The sequence below is a fragment of the Chaetura pelagica genome, unplaced genomic scaffold, assembly GCF_000747805.2.
Source record: "Chaetura pelagica isolate M959 unplaced genomic scaffold, ChaPel_1.0 scaffold264, whole genome shotgun sequence".
Lineage (NCBI taxonomy): Eukaryota > Metazoa > Chordata > Aves > Apodiformes > Apodidae > Chaetura > Chaetura pelagica.
In genome coordinates, this window is record NW_009953064.1 from 390,025 (window position 1) to 411,702 (window position 21,678).

At 47.3% G+C, this 21,678-nt stretch overlaps 1 protein-coding gene across 1 annotated transcript; it reads right to left on the bottom strand.

Annotated features, from left to right (window-relative positions):
• Positions 1–1,764: 1,764 nt before the first annotated feature.
• On the bottom strand, positions 1,765–20,409 carry BOK (BCL2-related ovarian killer). Its single transcript, XM_009996720.1, has 4 exons — positions 20,186–20,409; positions 15,234–15,362; positions 6,715–6,878; positions 1,765–2,082 (listed from the first exon to the last, which is right to left on the bottom strand). Exons 1-4 carry the CDS (start codon positions 20,406–20,408, stop codon positions 1,957–1,959), a joined length of 642 nt encoding a protein of 213 aa, XP_009995022.1. The 5' UTR covers position 20,409; the 3' UTR covers positions 1,765–1,956.
• Between the last annotated feature and the right edge of the window lie 1,269 nt (positions 20,410–21,678).

Here is a 21,678-nt window from a genome sequence, read left to right on the forward strand (position 1 = left end):
AATGAGCTAAACTGCTTTTACAGCATCAGTTGCAGATCAGAGGGGATCCTCTCTGTGCTCCTCAAAGTGAGAGCAGTGGTAGAGTTTGTCATGTACACTGTACCTGGTCTACATTTCCACAGCCAGATCCATCAGGAATCCAAGGAAGAAAACTCCAAGTGGGAGAGGTGCCAGCAAAACCCTGAAGGCTGATATAATTATGTCAGAAAGAAAAGCAAAAAACACCACAAAAACCCTCAGCAATTTGGTTTTATCTGGGGAACTGCTGCAAGTTTTACTCACACAAAAATGCACCAACCTCAGGGCACCATCAGCTGCACCCACACTGGGAATTTTGTCAGCATAACACACACAACCCCCTCTCCCCAGCTCTTAATACTGTAGCCAAAGTCTGCCTAGACACTGCCAAAGGCAGCACAGGAAGGAGAGAATGGGAGCATAGCCCTCCTAACTGCTAGCAGAAACCTGCCATACAGCTACAACTGAAAAGCAAAGGCTTTGCTTTACTTTCAAACCCTTCTGTGACTTCTGAACAGAAACAGTAAAGTCTCTCTCAACACAGGGTGTGGGAGGGAAATCAGGAAAAAAAAAAAAAAAAAGAAAACAAACAAACAAACCAGCGAAAAAATTCACAACATGCCACATGTTCTTCATCCAGAGCACTGCTTTCCTGTGGAACAAGGCGCCACTAAGCAGGGTGTATTCCATGAATATTTGGCAGAGAAGAGGCTCCATGGCCTTCCCCTGCCAACAGCAGCAAGGCCCCACTTCTACCAGGAAAACCAGCACATTTCTGACATGGTAACAACATGGGTTAAACCCCCAGCATGAGCCCCACGAGTTGTAGTTTTAACACGTTAACATGTTCTACCAGGGGAAAAGCTGAAGTATTTTTAGCATGGCCTGAGTGTCTCTGCACTGTTCTGGCCTTTTTTGGAATTTTTAACTCTGGAAACAAATACAATACCCTTTGCAACAGTGAAACACCACCTATTTTCTTTTATTGTTTGCCACAAAGATGACCATGAGTTGTACTTCCAAAGACATTAAAGGAGAAACATAAATCAGCAACTTTTGATACAGCTTTCCCCAGTCACACCACCAGACAGTTCATTTACTGTTTCTCTAATTCCTGCCTGTGCCTGCAAGCCTTTCCTACTTAAATACTTAGCTCTGATGGAATCTCACAGGAGAAAACATTTTTCTTCATTATGAAATTCAATCCTGAGCTGTTGCTAGAAGGTGTGAGGAGATAACCACACACATTTACAAACTGCATCCCATGCCACTGCCTTCTGCTCCTGCCTCACACACAGCCACTCAGTCTGACTTCCAAGGTATGTCAAGGAGAAGCATCTGACAGCAGTTAAGTTGGTTTTTATCACAAGAAAACCCCACAGCTGCATCATGCCCTCCACCGTGCTGTGGGCAGCCCTGCAAGCCAGAGCTAAGTGTAAAGGAGGAGATGGAGTTTAAGCACAAATGTAACAAGGAACAATGCAAGGCAGGTCTGAGGATTGGAAGCAGAATCACATGGAGAGAGGAAGGGACTCTTCCCTCGCCTGCTTTCTATCCCATTTCCAAGAAGGTCCCCTTTCTCATCCCCTCTGCCTGGCACTAGCACAAACATGCAACACAGCTGTAAGGAGCAGTCCCCTCCAGTCCATGCTGCACACAGCAGCAATCAGCAAGCCCAAGGACTGGCCACCTCCAGGCCACACACACAGGTCACCCAGGGAAACAAGACTCTTGAAAGGATTTAGTGGTGAGAGAAGCTCCTGTGGCTGCAAAGAGGAGACTGTAGTTGATCATCTTGTCCCAGCTGAAGGGAGAGGAGAACAAGCCTTTTTATTTTGTCCTGGTTCTTCTCTTCCTCCTCTTCCAAGACTGCCATTCCCACTGCTTCTGGAGCCAGGGAGGAGCTGGGGCAGGGGAGCTGCACTTGGCCACTTGGATTCATCTCTCAGGCAGCAGGACGAAGAAAATGGCCTTGAGGAAGTGACCAAAGCTGCAGACAGCAGCCACCAGCCAGTGGGAGCGAAGGCTGGGGTCAGTGTTCACCACACACTTTGTGATGTCTGCCTAAAGAGGAGGGAACAGAGACCATCAGGGAGGTGTCTGGAACCACATCCCCCACTGCTGCAGACCCTCCCAGCCCCACAACACCCTGCCCCTGTTGGAAAATAACTCAGACATTTAGAATGATGTGATTATTTTGGGCAAGGTGTACTCTATATATACACTGAGTATCACAGCCAGCACCAAGCAGGGACACTCTGGAATACCAGGCCCTGAAGAGGGCAATTATCAAGAGGTTTTAAGTGTATCTCTTGTAAATCACTGACTTGGCAGAGAAGACTTGAGGTCTATATGGATAATTGGACCTAAGGAAGGTAGGAGATGATAAAGAACAACCAAAATGAAGATGACTGCTGAACTCATGGGCAGCTGGAGCCATAGAACTTGTGATATTGTGTCCTTCAGCTCATTATGATGTCATTATAATAGTAAAAACCACACTCCCAGGTCAAAAAGATCCCTGCCCAGGTGAAGACCCTTCTCCTGAGCAGGTGTGATACTAGAAATAGTGATGTAATCATATTATGACTATTTGTAAATCACCAACTGTAATCACTGTAAGAAGAATGGACTTAGAAGCTTGATAATGTTATAGTTTGGAGTATAAATATGTCATGGTTTGATGTGCTTGATATGTGGGAAGGCACCAAGCACCCAGCTTGGTACAAACCTGCAATAAATAACAATGCCTCCTTCCTGAACACAGTCTCTTTGTGTTTTGGGAGCTGTCTTAAAACAGAAATGTCCCTCTGCCACGCTGGCAACAGCCCCAAACTTGCTCTGGCACTGCCACACTGGGAGTTAGGAATCAGGCCCAGGAGTTCTGTGAAATACACTTTCTCCACTCTGCATCAAAGTATCTCCCTTTTCAGCCACCCCTGGGGAAAGAAGTGCTACAGGAAGACTGTCAACCATTTTCCATTTTGATTAGCTCAGTAAAATAAGCTTTCCCATTTTCAAAAGAGCTAGGAAGCCTTGGCAACATCAGCAATCTCATCCTTCTCTGTAAAGCAACATGCTTTCCAGAGGTTGTCCTGTTTAATATCAGCTCAAGTTGCTTGCACTTTCTTTCCCTCTTGCCTTAATGTTTTATTTGGAACTCAGCCAAGCCAGCCAACCCCCAATTTAAATCTACAGCAAGGCAAGCTTTGTTTGTGGAATTATGTGAGCTGGCAGAGATGCCTCCCAGACGCGTGGGCCAGATTTAAAGATGTCTTGGGCAGCTGGTTTTCAAGTATTAGCAAGACTAGAAGCTGGTCTGCAAGGAACAACACCACCACAGCAACACCACAGCAAATTCATGGAGACAGGAGCTCAGCCAGCATTGGGAGAAGGTGGGAAATATCTGGAGAGTAAAGCAAACAAGACAGTGGAGGATAGAAAACTGGTGGGGGAAACAAATTAAAAGTTCTGCCAGCGATATAATTGAGTTTGTGTTTAAACTTCAGCCCAGCCACCAGGAGATATGCACATCAATTCAATGTGGTTTTCCAGTGGCAAATGTAAACAAGAATCAGGTCACAAGGAGGACAAATATTCATCAGCCCCAAAAGCTTTTTCTTTACTGCTTAGCTCAGCAGTCTTCCAAGTTCACCTTTTGACACAAGACTCTCTCTGAGCAAGCAGAGCCAGACTCCCAGCCCTGAGATGCTCCTCCCGTAAAACAAGACACAAGAGCTGCTGGATACTCCAGTGATCTTTTTCAGTGCTCAAAACATGTTGAGCCTCACCTGGCTGACCTAGGCAACAATTAGAACACAAGGGGGACTGAAGGCACAAATTCCTTTGTCTGATGAATGACTACAGCCATGCTAACCAACTCCACTGTCAGCTACAGACCAAAGGTTTGTCAGCAGCAGCCACAACAGCCTCCCGTGCTGTTCCAGCAGTTCCTCCCTCCCAAGGAAGACTGAAAGGCTGGCATGGTTAATCTCCCCACACCAGGAGCTTTAGGAGACACTGAGCCTATGAAGATCTGATAAGTAGAGATTGAAGGAATTCACACAGGCACTCTAGGACAGGAAGAATCAGGACGACAGGAGGAAGATGAACCAGCATGTGGGGTGCTCCTGAGGCTGAACACCAAGGTGTGGAAATGCTGCTGCCTACAGCTACAGAAGCACAAGCAAGCACAACAAGCAGCCAAGACAGCACCTCACAGAAGATGCTGCAGTGTAGTACCAGTGGCTGTAGGCACTTCATTTGTATTGTGGAACAAAGTAAAATGTGTCTGCAGAAATGCTTTCAGTGATGGCTTTGCAAACTCCCCGTGTTTGCTCTTGAAAACAGGCTGAACTGATTCAGCCTGTCCAATTTTAGGGACCAGCACATCCCTAAAAAGACAACTGTGTCAAGCTGCCTGTCTAGTCAAGAGAAGTCATGACATGTAAGTACCTGTCATGACTGTGTGAACACGTATGCAGATGTTAGGGCAGCAGACCAAGAAGAAATCTAAGCTCTAAAGGGCTTTAAGTGCCTCATGTGAACCAGTACAAGGCCCAAACATGCAGACCAGGTTGATCAGAGCTGCAGAGGGTTAACTTCCAGGTGAGATTGTGAGGCCCTTCAAGCTGTGCTGTGACCTACCAAAGGCAACAACCTCCCTGTGGCTGATCAAGAGGAGCTGCAGTCAGAAGAACTTCCACATTTATGTGGTGTTTGCTTAGATAAACAAAATTGCTGAGCTGTTTAACAATTGCCTTAGCTATTGTTATCCAAATAAAGCACACCTGATAAGGCACTGGAATTGAAAATTTAAAAGCCACTTAATACAACAGGCCTTTGAGGCTGGTGAGACACTGATAAACTGTTGCAATGGCAGTTTGATATTTGCCTGTTAGTTACTCAAACAAGTTCAAGTCTTTCCATTCTGGCTGTAAAGCCACTAATTAGGCTGCAAACTCTCCCCAGTGAGAGATGATGACTCAAAGTGTTAAACATTTCTTGTTTCTCCAGAAAGGTTCGTTTTGGAGTGGGCTTTGGGAGGTAGGGGCTTTCTACACCCTATGGAAGCAGGACTGGAGACTTCTGATTGCGTTTCCTAGGGTTACATGATGTTTTTTCTGAAAGAGCTCAGAGCAAGGTGGTTCCTCTAGGCAGCAAGAGTCCACAGGAGAAACAAGGACTCCATGCCAAAACAAACTAACAACCAGCTGGGTCAGGCAGCAGATGAAAGGGTCCTCCACTCCACAGCTATTTAGTCTGGCCCATGTGTGAACAAGGCTGGGAAGTTTCAGGCTGTAGAGCCTCCCTCAAGAGGCAGAACATTCAGGGAATGTTTGACCTAGACAGGCTAGAGGGCTGGGCAGGGAGAAATTTAATGAAATACAACAAGTGATGAGTCTTGCATCTGGGAATGAACAACCCCATGTAGCAGTACAGGTTGGGGGCTGACCTGCTGGAGGGCAGTGTGGGAGAAAGGGACCTGGGGGTCCTGGTAGACAGGAGGATGACCGTGAGCCAGCAATGTGCCCTTGTAGTTAAAAAGACCAATGACATCTTGGGGTGTATTAGAAAGGGGGTGGTTAGTAGGTCAAAGGAGGGTCTCCTCCCCCTCTATTCTGCCTTGGTGAGGCCAGATCTGGAATATTGTGTCCAGTTCTGGGCCCCTCAGTTGAAAGAGTTGAAAGCTTGAAAGAGTCCAGGGCAGAGCCACAAAGGCGATGAAGGGAGTGGAACATCTCCCTGATGAGGAAAGGCTGAGGGAGCTGGGTCTCTTGAGCCTGGAAAAAAGGAGACTGAGGGGCGACTTCATTAACGTTTACAAATATGTAAAGGGCAAGTCTCAGGAGGACAGAGCCAGGCTCTTCTCAGTGATAGGACAAGGGGCATCAGATGCAAGCTGCAGCACAGGAGGTTCCACATAAACATGAGGAAAAACTTTTTCACTGTGAGGGTGACAGACCACAGGGACAAGCTGCCCAGAGAGGTTGTGGAGTCTCCTGAAGACATTCAAAACCCGCCTGGACGTGTTCCTGTGTAACCTACTCTAGGGGATCCTGCTCTGGCAGGGGGGTTGGACTAGATGTTCTTTCAAGGTCCCTTCCAACCCCTGACATTCTGTGATTCTGTAGAAGAACAGCACAAAGTAGCAAGAGGATTAACAGCCTTTCCCCAGGATGAAGGAGGAACAACTCATTTCTAGAGGGAAAACATCTCCTTGTTGCAGCCCAAAGTTGCTGATAAGGGCACTAGAGACAGGCTGCAATCAGCTCAACCCCACAGCTTTGTTTGAGTGAGGTTGGCTTCCCTTTCTTAGGGCCAGATCCCAAGAGCAAGCAGCATAGATTCAGCAACCCCAACAGCAGTGTGCTGGCCATCCAAAGAGGGATGATCAGCAGAAGGAGCTAGCAGTAAACAGGACTTAACCTCCTCAGTTGCAAGGAACCACTTCTGGTCTGGGAGTGGGTTTTGCAGCTTGTTTGCTATGCAAAAACTTTCCAAAAATCCCATTTGGAACTAGCAAAACACCCAGTTTTGAACTCTAATAACGCGCTACAAAAATTAAAACAAGGTACTAACTTCTGAGGATACACACGTCTTCCCAAAACAAGAAAAAAAACCCCACAAACTATTTAGAGACTAATGATTCCGTGGGATATTTTCTGGCCTGCATGTGTGGAAGCAAAGTCTTACCCAGCCTCCTCTCCTTTTCAGCCACGTCACCAAGGTCTTGCGGACAAACTCTCCCAGGCAGTCGACGATGGTGTGGACCATGGCTGGCTGTGCGTGCCTCACGCAGTCCACTGCCAGCCCAGCTGCCACAGCATAGAGAGACACCACCTTGCCCCACGTTATGCCTAGGAGAGGAAGAAAAGTCCTTCAGATTGACACAGGCACACTCAGCTCAGTCTGGAATCATTCAGGGTGACTGCTCTTCCTTTGTGAGCTCTGGGCTCAGGTGCAGCCGCGGTTCGGCGTGGTGGGAAAGAAACACCAAAGGGGAGCAGGACTGGGGGGAAACTTTCCACCTGGAGAAGCAGAATTACCTGATCTGATCTAGGAATGCTTTGACCCCCCCACCCCCCAGCACTGTTAATAGCTTTGGAGAAAGCATCCTAAAGGCATCATCCACATGGGAACATGTGCACCACCATGGTGCCTTTAGCTCTCAGCTCGGCACACGCTGCACAGGAGGAGATGGAATTCCAAGAGTTTGACCAAGCTGGGGTTTGGTCATCACCACAACTCTCAAAGACCCTTAAGACAAGGGGCCGTGCAAGAAAGCTGGGGAGGGACCTTTTAAAAGGGCTTGTAGTGAGAAGACAAGGCTGAGTGAATTAAAACTGGAAGAGGGGAGATTGAGGTTGGACATAAGGAGGAAATTGTGGAGTGTGAGGGTGGTGAGAGCCTGGCCCAGGTTGCCCAGGGAAGCTGTGGCTGCCCCATCCCTGGCAGTGTTGAAGGGCAGGTTGGATGGGGCTTGGAGCAACCTGGGCTGGTAGGAGGTGTCCCTGACCATGCAGGGAGTTAGAACTAAATGATCTTTAAGGTCCCTTCCAACCCAAACCATCCTGTAATTCTATGATTCCTGTTCTTTTTCTGGATCAGAGGAGACTGTTCCAATGTGACACACAAAGCACCAAAGAGAAGCATCTTCAGGCAGTTCTACCATGACACAAGAGCAAAAGAAAAGAAATAAATGGAGGCAAAGCTACAGGGCCCAGAGGTTTGGCAGCCCTCCTTGATGTAAAAAAAGTATACCTCTTGAAAAGTCTCCACTTGAAAACCAGGCAGCTTCAAGAATTTTGCCACCCTGCCTTCAAACTTAACACTGCATATCCCATCCCAGTGAAGGCAGTGTAGGGACAGAATGTCAGTCAGCTACCTAATCTCCCAGAAAACAGCTTTTCTGACCTGTGAGCACTGACTGTTCCATGGAAGTTGTCCCTGCAGCAGTCATCTTCCTGTAAGTGCTGGCAATAAGCACATAAGCCCAGGTCAGGGGACCAGTCAACCTCCCTGGGTCTCCCCCACACTCTGCAAATACCACTGGGCATAAATCTTCCCTGCTTAAACATTGCAGCCAGCAGCACCTCATCAGGCTTTTATCAGGATCAGTGACCTGGAAATGCAACCCTTCTGCATCCATGCAGAAGAACTACCACAGCACAAAGGCACACAGATTTCTTTTGGATCTGCTAGGAAGTTAAATCCTCCCCCTTGCTTTTATTATCTGAAATAGTATTTGACAAGCACACTGTGAAGTATTTTAGAGTGTTAGGTCTCTATGGAATCTGTCTGAGGCCTCTCTCATATGTAGCCAGAAGCCAGGTGAAGTTTGAGTATTTAAAAGCCACACAAAACCATCCTTGCTGGGTTGCAACAAGAAAGAAAACTGAGGAGAGGAAGTAAAGATTAGTTCAGTCACTAGATCTAAGGACTAAAAGGAGTCAAACACAATCAGAGAATTGGATGTGCTCAGAAATCTACCAGCTCAGACAGCAAACCCTTAAATACAATTTAAATGAAATGAAGTCTTTCTCATTTCTTCATCATACTCCTAGAGCCCCAGGTACCCCAGCCCATCTCTTCAGGATGGAGCTCCAGACTCCTCAAACGCGTTCACAATGTAGCAGAGCTCCCCATGTTCCTTTACAGTATGTGCAGGTTCCACAATCCTTCCCCTTAGTGCCTCTACAAGGACACCCACATTAACACTTTAAGGAATTGCTTTTTCTTCTTTTTTTTTTTCTTTCTTTTTATTTTTAAATAAATGCTTTTTTTTTTAAATAAAAAAATACTAAACTTTGAAGAAACTGTTCAAAGTTCACCATAGGAATGGCTTGTTGGGCTGAAGAAAATCCATTCAGTCTTCCAAAAGAGCCATTTTTCACTCATGATTGATGTAAGATCAAGATCTACAGATGAACTTTCTGTGGGGCTTTGTAGCAACAGTACCAGCAGTAGCTCTGAGTCTCACTCTGTCCTTCATCAGAACTATCTCCAAGATCAGAGGAAGTTATTAATGCAGCTAAATTTGCCATTATTCCAATTTTATTTTCTAAGTAGGTCCAGAAGTGTCCCTCCCCAGAGCTGTCACTCAGGAAGTTCACTGCCTATGTAATAGTCACACCATTTATCTGTCTTCCTCACAATGTGTCACCACGACAGCCAGCAGAATAAGGCAGGAAGAAGCTATGAAACCACATGAGAACACATTTGATAGAGGGTTTCTCCTGACAAGAAGGAGGCTGTCATCTTGCAGGTCAATACCTCTCCACCCCATGAGGGCTTTAAGGGGTTACCTCTTGCTTGCCACAGCCTCCTGGCCCAGAGCCTCAATAAGCTTATTCTCAGCTTTAGTGTCAGTCAGTTTTTATGCTTCGCCCTCCCTGCAGAAATGTGGCTTCTTTCATATTGAGTTCCATGAAACCAAGTTACCCAAAATTCCAGGGGAAAGTTCCCTGGCTTGTTCCCAAGCTTTTACTGACAGTGCTCTTCCTTAAGTATCTGAAGCAAGTCCATTAGCTTTGAGATATTTACATAGCAGTAACTAAGACTGAGAGGGGGCTGAGGCCACCCTGGTACAGAAAGACAGCTGCTGTCTTGATTAACTTAGTTTTAAACCTGAGTTTCTCTTTCCAACAGAAGAAAAGTGGCTCCTCAACCTATGATGAAGGCTCAACAGACCCACGATTTTCCTATCACACAGGGAAGCAGTTTGCTCTACAGAAATGTCAGGCCAGGGGTCTCCTCCCAGGGAAAATGGAGTGAAAACCCACCTGCTCCAGCTTCCCTGCCCAGGTTGCTATGTAGTGGTGCTGGCTGCAGGGCTTGCAGGGGGTGAAGGCTTCCCCAGCACATGGCCAGAGCCCCTCTCCCTTTCACAAGGGCAGCAGAAAATGTGCAATCTGTTCATCATGGTGATGGATGTGAAGGGCTCAGCAGTCACTTCCCATTATCCTGCTCTATATGGAGCATGGCTGTAAGGGTCAAAGCAATCTCACAGTCTGCTTTTCCTGTTCCTGGCAAGAGGTGGGCTGGGGGCTGGGAGAGGAGGAAATCCCCTCCTGATTTCTCTGCATGGAAACTCCCCTTGCCACTGCTGGAGGCAGAAGATGGAGAGAGCTGGCTGGGCTCCTCACCTGAGACAGCAGGGAACAGCTTACACTCTTGTTTGCCAAAGGTGTTGGAGGGGAGCCCTGAGCAAGGGAAGGGCAGACACCTTTTAACAGCTGCTCTGGACCAAAGCCCCCGGGAGGGCTCCAGCAGCTGCCCAGCCCAAGGCAGGGCAGGGGAACAGGCAACAGCAGCCGCCACCTGCACTTTTTCAGGACACCAGCTCAATTAACTTCTGTGTATGAAGGATTCCCTTGGAAGGAGTAGAGGAGCACAATCTACCAAGCAGGCAGTGCCCCTGCCCCCTGAGATGTCCAGGCCAGTGTTAGGGTGACACAAGCTTGGTGCATCCCTCAGCACAAGCTGGAATTGCATCCAGCCAGTGCACATGAGCAGAGAAGACAAGCTGTCCTGCTCCAGATTCCTCAAAAGGCCTGGCTGCTATCCATACTGAGTGAAATGGGCACTCAACACCAAGCCAATCTATTCACAGCTTCCCACTGTGTGGACTAGCATGCACAGGAGCTGATGACAAGAGGGAACGAAAAACAGGTCCAGAAAGGAGCAATCAAAACAGAGAAAGCTCTGAAACTTCTGCTCACAGAGATGGAATAAAAGGGGACACACACACAAAAAGAGGAAAAAAAAAAAAAAAGTAAGAAGCTGTTTAGAAGGTGTTTTTAAAAATAAGAAATACAAGTTGCAGACTCAAGGCCAGTCATGGAGCTGAAGGTATGTAAACACTGGTGAGAACAGTGGAAAACAAATTAGCAGGAGAGGAGTCCTCTTGAAAGTGTTCTCACTGCATACCAGCTTGCCTGCCCCTGGGAGTTGCTCAAGAAGCCACAAGACACGACTGTGCAGCATCTCAGAGCTCCACACTATCCAAAGTTATTCAAATCAACTTCCCTCTGCTCCACTGAACATCTAACTTGCAAATCAGACCCAGGAGAAACATGATCAGGGGCTACATTTCAGCAGCTGGGAAGATACTGCCAGACAAAGATACATTTTCCCTCTGGTGGAGAGAAAGCAATCAAGAAGGATGTGCCTAGGTCAGGAAGCTCCACTGATAAGGGGTAAGCAATGAGGAAGCTGTGGGAGGCATTTCTAACAGCATCTGCTCCTGCAGGGGAAAGTATTTTACTGCTGAGAGACCATTACCAATGCAACTCTGTTGTAAAGGGTTAACTTCAGCCCAAGCACTCTTGATTAAAAACTGAATAGCACCTAAAACAACACAGAAACAGGATGAAAGCTTTGGGAGAGCCCTCATGCCTAGCAGGTCCTACTGACTGGGGGAAACCGTTTCCTTTAGGAAATGAAAATGCACCTCCCTTTTCTTCTTCTGTTTTTTCCACCAAGTGACCCTTTCCTTCTGGGATTTATTTAAACAGCTAATGTAAATGCCAGCTCAGCCAGGCCCCAATCCAAAGCCTGTTAAAGTCAGTAGAAAGTCTCCTGCTGGCTGCAGAAGAGCTTTGGACTACACACCAGAACCAGTGGTCTTGTCACAGGGGTGATACTGCTGCAGATCCTGCAACACCTCCAAGCAGGTCAGGGCTCTGCAGTGCCAGTCTCCACACAGATGGGCTCTCCTTACCCAGAATAATTAACACGTTGCATGGAAATGGAAGCCAAACACAGCTTGAGCCTTGCTATGCCCTGTGACCTGCTCACTTTCTGCCTAAATTCTCAGCTGTTCATCTTGCTGTAATGGGGATTCAAGCTGTCCTTGCTACATCAGAGAAAAGCCTGAGATAACATCTGAGATAACTGGAATAGAGACTGCTGTGAAGTCAAATATGGCACAATGTACCCATGAAGTGGGACCAAGAAGGATGTCAGATGTCCTCAGTCTTGCCTTCTTGTGCTCACTCAAGACTTGTTGATTGTGTGGACAGAAGTGAGTACAGCCAGAGCTACAGTGTGAAGGCTCAAAACCAGACCAGAGTGTGGAAGAAGGCCACATAAAAGATGAAGGAGAAAAACCTCTCCAGCAAGATAGGGTCAAAATCCCCCACTCCCTTGCTGTAAAGGCATTGTGAGTGACTAATGGGGCAGCCCAGACTGTCTAGGCACTGCAGTGTCAGAATGTAGCTGTCTTCATAAACTGGACAGTGAAAAACAGGCTGAGATGCTTTAGCCCTTGGTAATTGGCATGAAAGCTCAGGCTGCACTTGAGTCTCTAGTTTGCTCTGCTCAATAAGAGTCTCTTTCCTGTGAGCTATGAAAATATTAGGAATGAATATCTGACTGCCACAGTCAACTCTCATTTACTGGATTTAGCATTAAATGCTGAGTCTTAAGACTGCAGCTGGGATCCAGGAATGTTAAAAATCAGCAAACTCCTCCTTCTGCCACTCAGCAGCCTCCTAGCAAGAGAAATTACAATAACAAATTGATGAAAGTATTTGAATACACAACCCCAGCTTCAGGTTTGAGGCAGGGATGAGAAAGAGGAAAAAAACAGAGCATGCAGAATACTGGGAAGGTCTGAATCTACACCCTGCCAGCCATTCCTGCAGCACCATGTCCCCAGATGAGGAACACTAGCAAGAGAGTTGAGCCCAGGCTTCTACCACATTCCCAAAGTTTCCAGCACTACCAGCCTTGAAGGGCTGAGTCCAGATCCCATTCTTACCACCCTGAAAACCCCAAGTTTAGAACCATGAGTTAAAATTTCTAACTTTACTTTCAACAAAAAATTTAAACCATCCACACTTGTCACTTGACTCTTCACTTTGAGAAGTTGAAGAACACCCAAAAGATGCAGCTCTCCAGGAAATCTGTCAACATACACTGGTGAGAGAAGGATTCCCAGAAACCAGCAGAGTTCTCTCCCCAGCATCTTTATGCAGCTTAGTAGCACACACAGTCTGCTCCACCTGCAGAAATCCATCCTTCTGGCTTAATTCCCTGTGTCACTTCAGCTTTGGAGGTGGGCCAATTCTGATGTACTCAGCTCTAGTCAACTAAGAAGATAACCTACATATTACAACACAAACACCTGAGCCTGCAAACTTGACCTTCATTCCGTAAGCCTTGAAGAAGGTAAAGCTCAGCACTAAGTGACAGGACAGGGCATCTACACTTTAAACACATTTCCACCATACTTGCCAAGCTCTTGCTTTCTGAGCCCACTTGGCCTCCCAACCCAGCCCAGTGCAAAGGCAATTTGCATTCCAGGCATGCTCTGAAAGGATGCTGAGGGCTACAATCTAATCTAAGAACGATTCGAGTTGGAAGGGACCTTAAATATCACCCAGTTCCAACCCCTTGCCATGGGCAGAGACACCTCCCACCAGACCAGGTTGCTCAAAGCCCCATCTAAGACGGCTTTCGTTAGATGGAGAGATTATGAGAATTTATTAAACTTTTTTCTTATACTTTTGACCTTGCTAGGATTTCTGTGAAGCACATGGATCCCATGCTCCTCAGTAAGTAAGATGCCAGCCCTAAATAATCAGGGGGCTCAGCACCTCCAATCCTCCCTCATTTTTCCTCCTAAGTGTCCCACCGCTGTTCATACAAGGAACAACTGAAGCACAGATCATGCTTAACTTGACCCTGCCCAATGCTGAGCATTTCTAACTCCAGAGTAAGCTCAAAATTCCACTCTCAGTCCCTTCACAAGTAATGGAGCTGGGAGATGGTCTGATCTCCTCTGGTCCAGACCTGCCTTAGCCCACAGCCCTGCAGCTTCCCTCCAAAGGGAAAATAAAAAAACGACCTCATACAGGCAGTCTGTGTTTGTACTTGCTACAGAACCCAATTCCATCCATTTCCTATGGCACAGCTTCAGTCTCCCTGATCCAGGGAAGAAATCTGCCCTTTCCAATCTGCCAGGAGCCATGCTTGAAGAGTCCCTCTCAGAGACTCTGACTCTTGAGACTCTGGAGAGGATCTGTGCTCTCCACCACAAAACACTTCAAATCTGAAGTCCAGGAAGACAGCACAGGACTTCTCTGGGGAGCCAGTGGTTCCCATGCAGTTCATACACATAAAGTCGTGTGGCTGATTGTGAAGACAAAAAGGTTTTGAGAGAGGAAGCTTATTTGACAATACAAAAGAAACCTGGAATTGCACCAGCTACTCCCAAAGTTACCAGAATCACATGCCTCCCATGCCGAGGTCATTGGATCCAGTGTTTTCAAACAACTGTGCTGTTAGCAAGTAGCTGTCTTTGGGTTTGGGTGCATTTTTTTGTGTGTTTTTTTTTGTTTGTTTGTTTGCAGTCCCTTACATCTACTGTCCCTTCCCTGGACAACACAAGACACTACAGAAAACCTACAAACACATCAGGACTTGCCTGATAGAAATCTCCATGTAAACATTTCCATTTCTCTTCCCTTGATTCTCCCAGCCAGACTGCATTTCCAATAGCAGGCAGGGGCTGTTTTCAGGGAGACTGAGGTTCCTTCACAGGAACACAGCAGAGTGTGTACTTTGGCTTTTGACAATCATCTCCAGGACCAGTCAAACAGACACAGAAACACATTCACGTCTAAACAGTAAGGAAATTCAAAGCACTTGCTTCTCTGGAACAGTTAGCCTTGAGGGCTTCTGGCTCTGAGTATGAGAAAGGAGAAGCAGCAACTGGAAGCAACAGGCTCCATTGCAGTCCTGGCTATTGCTGGGGAAAAGGAAGCCAGACAGAGAGGAACTCCCTTGTGATGAGCTGGTTCTGGCTCCCAGCATCAGCAACGTGAGCTGGAACAAGGGAGACTCCCATGTAATGAATCTTCTCCAGTTGCCAATAGTGAGCAAAGGAGCTTGGAATGAATGACCTCCCTATGCAATGAGGTAACACCACCTCCTAAAGAGGAAGGGCAGGAGATGCCTTCTAGAATGGGCAAGAACCTGCCAGAAGGATATAATAAACCATGGCACTTCCCTGTCAGAACAACAGAGCACAGAGGAGCTCTCATTAAACCATTAAAACGAGGCACGTTGCCAAACCACCCACAGCCCTTTCAGAAACCATGCCCCACCTTGCAGGCCATCCCAGAAACATGCTTGCTCTGAGAGAGGTGGCTCCATCCCATTCCTTTCTGCCCAGCCCTGTCTGCATATCTGTCAGGGCACAGTACCTGCAGTGAAGATCTGGGCAGCCACTGCCAGGAAGGCATCTGTCACCACAGTCTCGGAGTGCAGGGAGATGTTCAGCTGGCGGGCGATATTCCGGTAGACGTTGGGGCGAATGTATTCCAGCTCATCCCCTGGAAACAGAGAGGAATCAGCATGTGGAACACCAAGCCCTACTCTCACCATGGAGGAATTAGAGCTGAGGCCACCTCCATGTATCTCTCTGGCCAGGGAATTAAGCCCAGATCCACCTTGTTTGAAAGAGGCAGCTTTATTTCCCCCCCGCCACCTGCACCCTGCTTTCCTGGTATCTCTTGTGCTTGGGACAGGAAAGGGAGTGGGGACAGGCTGCAGTACCTCCAGATACAAATCAGGTTCCCAGGTCAGATGCTCACCTTTCCTCCAACCCAGCAGCCAGGCCTCAGCTAAGCAAAGCCATCTCCTGTTTCTTCAGCACTGAAAATGTCCATCCCTGTGAGCTTTTGAGGGATACGCCCTTTCTCAACACCTCACAGACTTAGACAAAAAAAAAGCCTCAAGATGAGACTGACTCAAGAATGCTGGAGCCTGATGAAAGCTCAGGATCCACCCAGAGCTGCACAACATTCATGGAGCAAAGAGATTATCAGTTCCAGCTAGTTTACCCTCACACAGGCACAGCGTGACAACCTGGAGCTCTTTCTCTCTCCCAAATGGTTGAAGAGATGTTCATTTGCTTGGCTGACTCCTCAGCAACAAGATTACTGACACTCAGGCATGCAGATATGTGCTTTCACCGAGACTGACTCAAGAATGCTGGAGCCTGATGAAAGCTCAGGATCCACCCAGAGCTGCACAACATTCATGGAGCAAAGAGATTATCAGTTCCAGCTAGTTTACCCTCACACAGGCACAGCGTGACAACCTGGAGCTCTTTCTCTCTCCCAAATGGTTGAAGAGATGTTCATTTGCTTGGCTGACTCCTCAGCAACAAGATTACTGACACTCAGGCATGCAGATATGTGCTTTCACCTCCAGGCTGTTTTCTCCCCAGCTGGGAACAGTTGGAGGTGTCAGGCTAGCTTGAAGACCAAGGCAGAAATACCAAAGACAAGCAGAGAACCTTCTCACACATGTTTGAGCTATGGATCTTGGGCAACAGCAGTAAAAGCTTTTCCTCTCTAGCAAAACAAAACATTTTTGAGCAGTAGAATTAGTAGATGCCCATTTCCAGTGGATTTCTCTCTCTATAGGAGTTCATACAGGGTTGCACAGCTGCTGTAGGAGCATTACACAATGCAGACACTGCATGGAACCAAGACCCTTTGTACACAGGGGTCCTATTTGGTTTAGATTTAAAAGGACACTCTGCATCCTTCTGCAGAAGGGTGCTCTGGAGCATCCAGAGGAAGATGAGAGCTGTCCCAACAGCTTTAACTCCTCCTGCAAGACCCAGACAACCTGCCCTAGTCAGAGGGCAACTGATCCTACTGAAAATTTGTTTAGATAGGGACTGAAAAGGAAGATGCCACCCCAGTCTGGAGCTCATTAGAGTCATTAGCTACTGGATTCTAACTCATCCAACTGGTCGCTGGCACTCAACACAACACAGGCTAAGCCCAGCTCTACAGAATTCCAGACATGAGCTCTCCAGGACATTTGTGTGTGTGGGATTGTCCCACACAATCTGATGGCAAGAGGAAACCCTGCCAACTCATGGTCGGGCCTGATAAGAGGAAACATTGTTTGTGCTACTCACCAGCTGTTTTCTCCTTGCAGGGAGCACACAGGCTTCCCCGAAAATGTGAGGAAATGGGAATAGTCCTGCCTGTGGTTAGCCAAGAGTGAGGCATGGGAGGCTGGGATCAAGCACTTGGTAGCCTGCCACTGCTAAAGCTCTTAACAAGCAGTGCCTGAAGGCTCCAGAGGAGATCAGGTTTGGGTTGGAGGCAGACGTGCAGCTAAGGCAGGCCCTGCACACAGGGCAGACAAGAGCAGGCAAGGGAGGAAAAACACAGGAAAACATTCCCAGGCTCATGGATACTCTCTGCTGTGGTGGCTCCAGGACCACTCCAGAAGCTCATTACATTGGTGTCAGTTCACTGTCTGTGTTCAGATGTCCAGCTGTGCACTTTGCAACATTTAGAACAATTTCTGTGCTTCTCCTCCTTCTTCCAGTAACCACAAAGGAACAAGCAGGGCAGCAGTGACTGTCCCCATGTGCAGAAGCTCCGAGCTGCTGTGAAAGGGGCACTTGCCTGCCCTTTGGCCACATAAGTTCACATAAACCAAACCACTGACACATGGCATGTTGGTCTGGGGTGTCCCATTTGGCCATACCATTAGGTTTTACTACTTCTGCCTCACTCATTGCACTAATTGTAGAATGAATCATAGAATGGTTTAAGTTGGAAAGGATCTTAAAAGTCATGCAGTTCCAACCTTCTGCATGGGCAGGGACACCTCCCACCAGCCCAGGTTGCTCCAAGCCCCATCCAACCTGCCCTTCAACACTGCCAGGGATGGGGCAGCCACAGCTTCCCTGGGCAACTGGTTCCAGTGTCTCATCTCCCTTACGAGAAGGAATTTCTTCTTAATGTCTCACCCAAATCTCCCCTCTTTCAGTTTAAAACTGTTCCCCATCATCATATTGCTACAAGCCCTTGTCCCAAGTCCCTCCCCAGCTTTCCTGGAGCCCCTTCAGGCACTGGAAGGTGCTCTAATGTCTCCCTGGAGCCTTCTCTTCTCCAGGCTGAACACCCCAAGTCTCCCAGCCTGGCTCCAGAGCAGAGCTGCTCCAGCCCTCGGATCATCTTTGTGACCTCCTCTGGACTCACTTCAACAGTCCTTCCTGTGCTGGGGGCTCCAGAACTGTACCCAGCAGTGCAAGGGGGGGGGTCTCACAAGAGCTCAGTAGAAGGGGAGAATCCCCTCCATTGACCTGCTGACCACGCTGTGTTTGATGCAGCCCAGGACCCTGTTGGCTTTCCTGGGCTGCAAGTGTACATTGTCAGCTTCATGTTGAGCATCCCAAAGTCCTTCCTCACTGAGCTGACAGGCTCCCTCTCCCCAAGACTTTGCAAATGCATTGCCTGTGCCCAGCACCTCTCCTGGCCCACCAGCCAGTCCATCAGACCCCTTTACTGCCTTGGCAAGTGAAAGTGAGCTAAGAAATACTGAGTTCTCAACTCCACAGGCTTCTCAGCACAGTCACAGAGGATAAAAAAAACTGGTCAGGCTTGTTACACTGCTTAGTAAACAGCAAAGGACTACTGTTCCTGGCAGGTGGCTGGACACCACTCAGTCTTGCAGTGGCTGCAAAGGGGAAAAGAAGTGTCCCTGCCCACAGCAGGGGGTTGGATTTAGATGATCTTTAAGGTTTCTTCTGACCCAAATCATTCTGTGATTCTATGAGGCAGGCAGCATTTCTGAACAAATGGTTTGGAAACAACTCTTCATCATACTAAAGATGACTGCTCACCCTTCCTGTTGCATGGGTACCACATGGTGCTCTCCAAGCAGATTTGCTCAGAGAGGGAGCCAAGTTCCTGAAGCTATCAGCCAAAATTTTCCATCTGGACATGAATAAGTAACAGGAGAGTCACCCAGGAGACGCCTGCAGCTCCAGTCTGCCACCTGCTTGCCCTTTAACATGCTCCTGGCCACCCACTGAAGATCTGCTTGAAAGCAAAAAAATCTCAGCCCTAACCCAGGCAGAGAAGAAATAAAGGACAAAGAGGCAGTAAGATTGACAGAAAAACAAACTAAAACCCCCAAGTCCAAATAATCACTGGAAACAAAAATAGAAGTCAGCATAGGACAGAAAAAGTGAGAGAGAAAGAATGTATGCGTAAAGATAATTCAGTTAATAGAAACACATCTCTGCCTTAAAATTGGGATAATTTCAAACATAAGTAGAAAGAAAGGGGAGTAACTGCAGAGATCAGCCTGGTCCTGAGTTGGTTAGGCCCAGAGAAAGGTTACTTCACCAGACTTCTTTTAACTTTTGTGCAATCAAATCATAGAATCTTTTTGGTTGGACAAGACCTTTAAGATCATCGAGTCCAACCATTAATCAAACTCTACTGAGTCCCATCTACACATCTTTTAAACACCTCCAGGTATGGTGACTCCACCACCTCTCTGGGTAGCCTCTTCCAGTGTTTGATAACCCTTTTGGTGAAGAAATTTCTCCTAATAACCAATCTAAACCTCCTCTGGCACAACTTGTGACACAACTGACAGCCTACAGGCACAGCCTTCCAATCCCACTCCCTGAAGCCCCAGGAGCCACCTGGCCATGAGCAGGGCTGGCTAGTTTGGGCACTGAATGGCAACATTAGCCTAGTCCTCCTTGCTCCAACAAAAAGCAAGAACACTAACACCTTGCTGAATGATTAAGGTAGGCAAAGGAAAATTAAACACCCTGTCACTGAAGAGTGGCTTTTGTAACATCTCCAACACACATGGTCTAAGCAACTACGCCCAGATTTAACATCCTTGTAGCTGTGGGATGAAGCCCAAGTCTAAAGGTAGCAGTTCTCTACTAGATGCCAGCCTGGCTTGTGTCACAGCAGCCATGTCACCTGCATCTGGCAAAAACACTGCAGGACCTGCTAAAAGCTGAGACAGACTACTGTGGAAACTGTTACATGGCTGGAGTCTTATGCAGATAAACTCAGTTTACTGTTGGGCTTTCTTGGACTGCATCATGCTTCTAAGTTGCTGCAAGTCCTCAGAAAAAAAGGAGCTTTGCAGTAACACTGTGCTGAGCTGTGCTCCAAGGGGCTTAGGAAATGCAAGTGAAGGAGCTCTTCAGGGGAGGTCACCAAAACCAAACCTATATGCCCAAAGAAGCAAAGAGAAACCTATTAGCACATGAAAAGACTCCCTGGCACTCATCAGTTTCAGAAAGTTTACTCTGGTCTGAACGGCTCCCTAGAGGATTCAGATCACACTCATGCCCACAGGAACTCACCTAGTCGCAGCAGAATGGTGGACACCTCAGCCAGCTTACCCCCAGGCACTGGGACATTGTACTCAGGTTTGCTCCAGCTGACACCTGCTCGAATTAACCTCGAATTGATGTAGTCTCTGCAGAGAGCCTTAGCTTGGGACACGAGCTCCTTGTCAGTAGGAGACCTGTCAAAAACCTCCATCACCTCTGCAGCAAACACTGAGGAGCGGCGTAGCACTTCCATCCTTGGCTGCTGGACCCACACACTTGCTGGAAGGCTGAGCTGATGCCTTCAGGGAGAATCTACAGGAGCTGTGTAGGAATCCTCCAGTCTCTTGGTTTGTCACAGCTCTCAGCAGCTATTCTCAAAAGGCCAGTTTTTTCATTCTACCTGGTGAATAAAATAAGCTGTAAGTCCTCTAGCCTTGTATTATGTTTGTAAGAGATCAGTCTTGGTGCATCTTACAGATAAGGGGCAAAGTCTTCCATATTTCAGCCCCTCTGACTTCCACTGGCAGCACAACCCACAGAAAAGCTGCAGTTTTGAACTATCCAGGTGTTTCCTCTTTTCCACTTCAGATTCAGCAGTCCTACAATTACCCTTCAGAGAGACTAGACAGCCAGAGAGTGGAAACAATTCACACAATGCACAGACAAGCTCAGCTTGTTTCAATTAAACTGGGGGGGAAAATAACGAATCCCAAATACCAGCTATAGTAACCTCAACCAGATGTCAACAGACATTCCAGCTCAGTAGGATCTTTCTGGAGAAGCAGCAGGAACAGGGGTGCATTTGAAATGTCTCGATGGAGACAGTTTATTACATTCTCATTTAGATTTTAGTTCTGCCACTCTCTTGTTTTGGTGTGTTTGCTGTTTTGTTTGTTTTTTGTTTTGTTTTTTTTCATAAACGTGCATGCTACTCCTCAAAAACCTTCACAATAGCAGAGACAGCAGAACAGAAAAGCAGATTATTTTTTTTTTCAAAATGTTTTCAGGTGTGAATGCCTAAAGAGAAAATTCAAAATTTCTTCAGAGGCGCCTGAATTCAATCTGTTGATCTGACATTTTACCCAGTGCTGCTCTTTAAGTCAGAGCCAGACCAGCCTTTATTCAGATGTTAGTAAATACATTTTCCATCCCCAGTTTTTAGCCATCTACTCCCAATAACAAAACAAAGCCAATTATTCTGGTTTTCCCAATGAAAAATATATTTACCTCTCATGCTGTGCTTTTTCCCCCCTCAGAGATTTCTTTTAGGGTTTGGTTTCATGTCTCTTTGGAAGATCTGCAATCAATGAGCACCTGGTTTAAAATTCATAGGATACTGTCACCCTTCTCTGCAGAGCACCAGCCTCCCCTGCCGTGCTCCGGCCAGTGCTGGCTGCTTTTCCACGGGGATCCTGAGCAGCTTTTAAGGGAGCCTGGAGGCAGAGGAAAGCTTCTAGCTTTAGCCTTGTAAGGAAGATGAAATTACCGGGAGGTGGGGTTGCTATGGCCAGAGAGCAACGCTT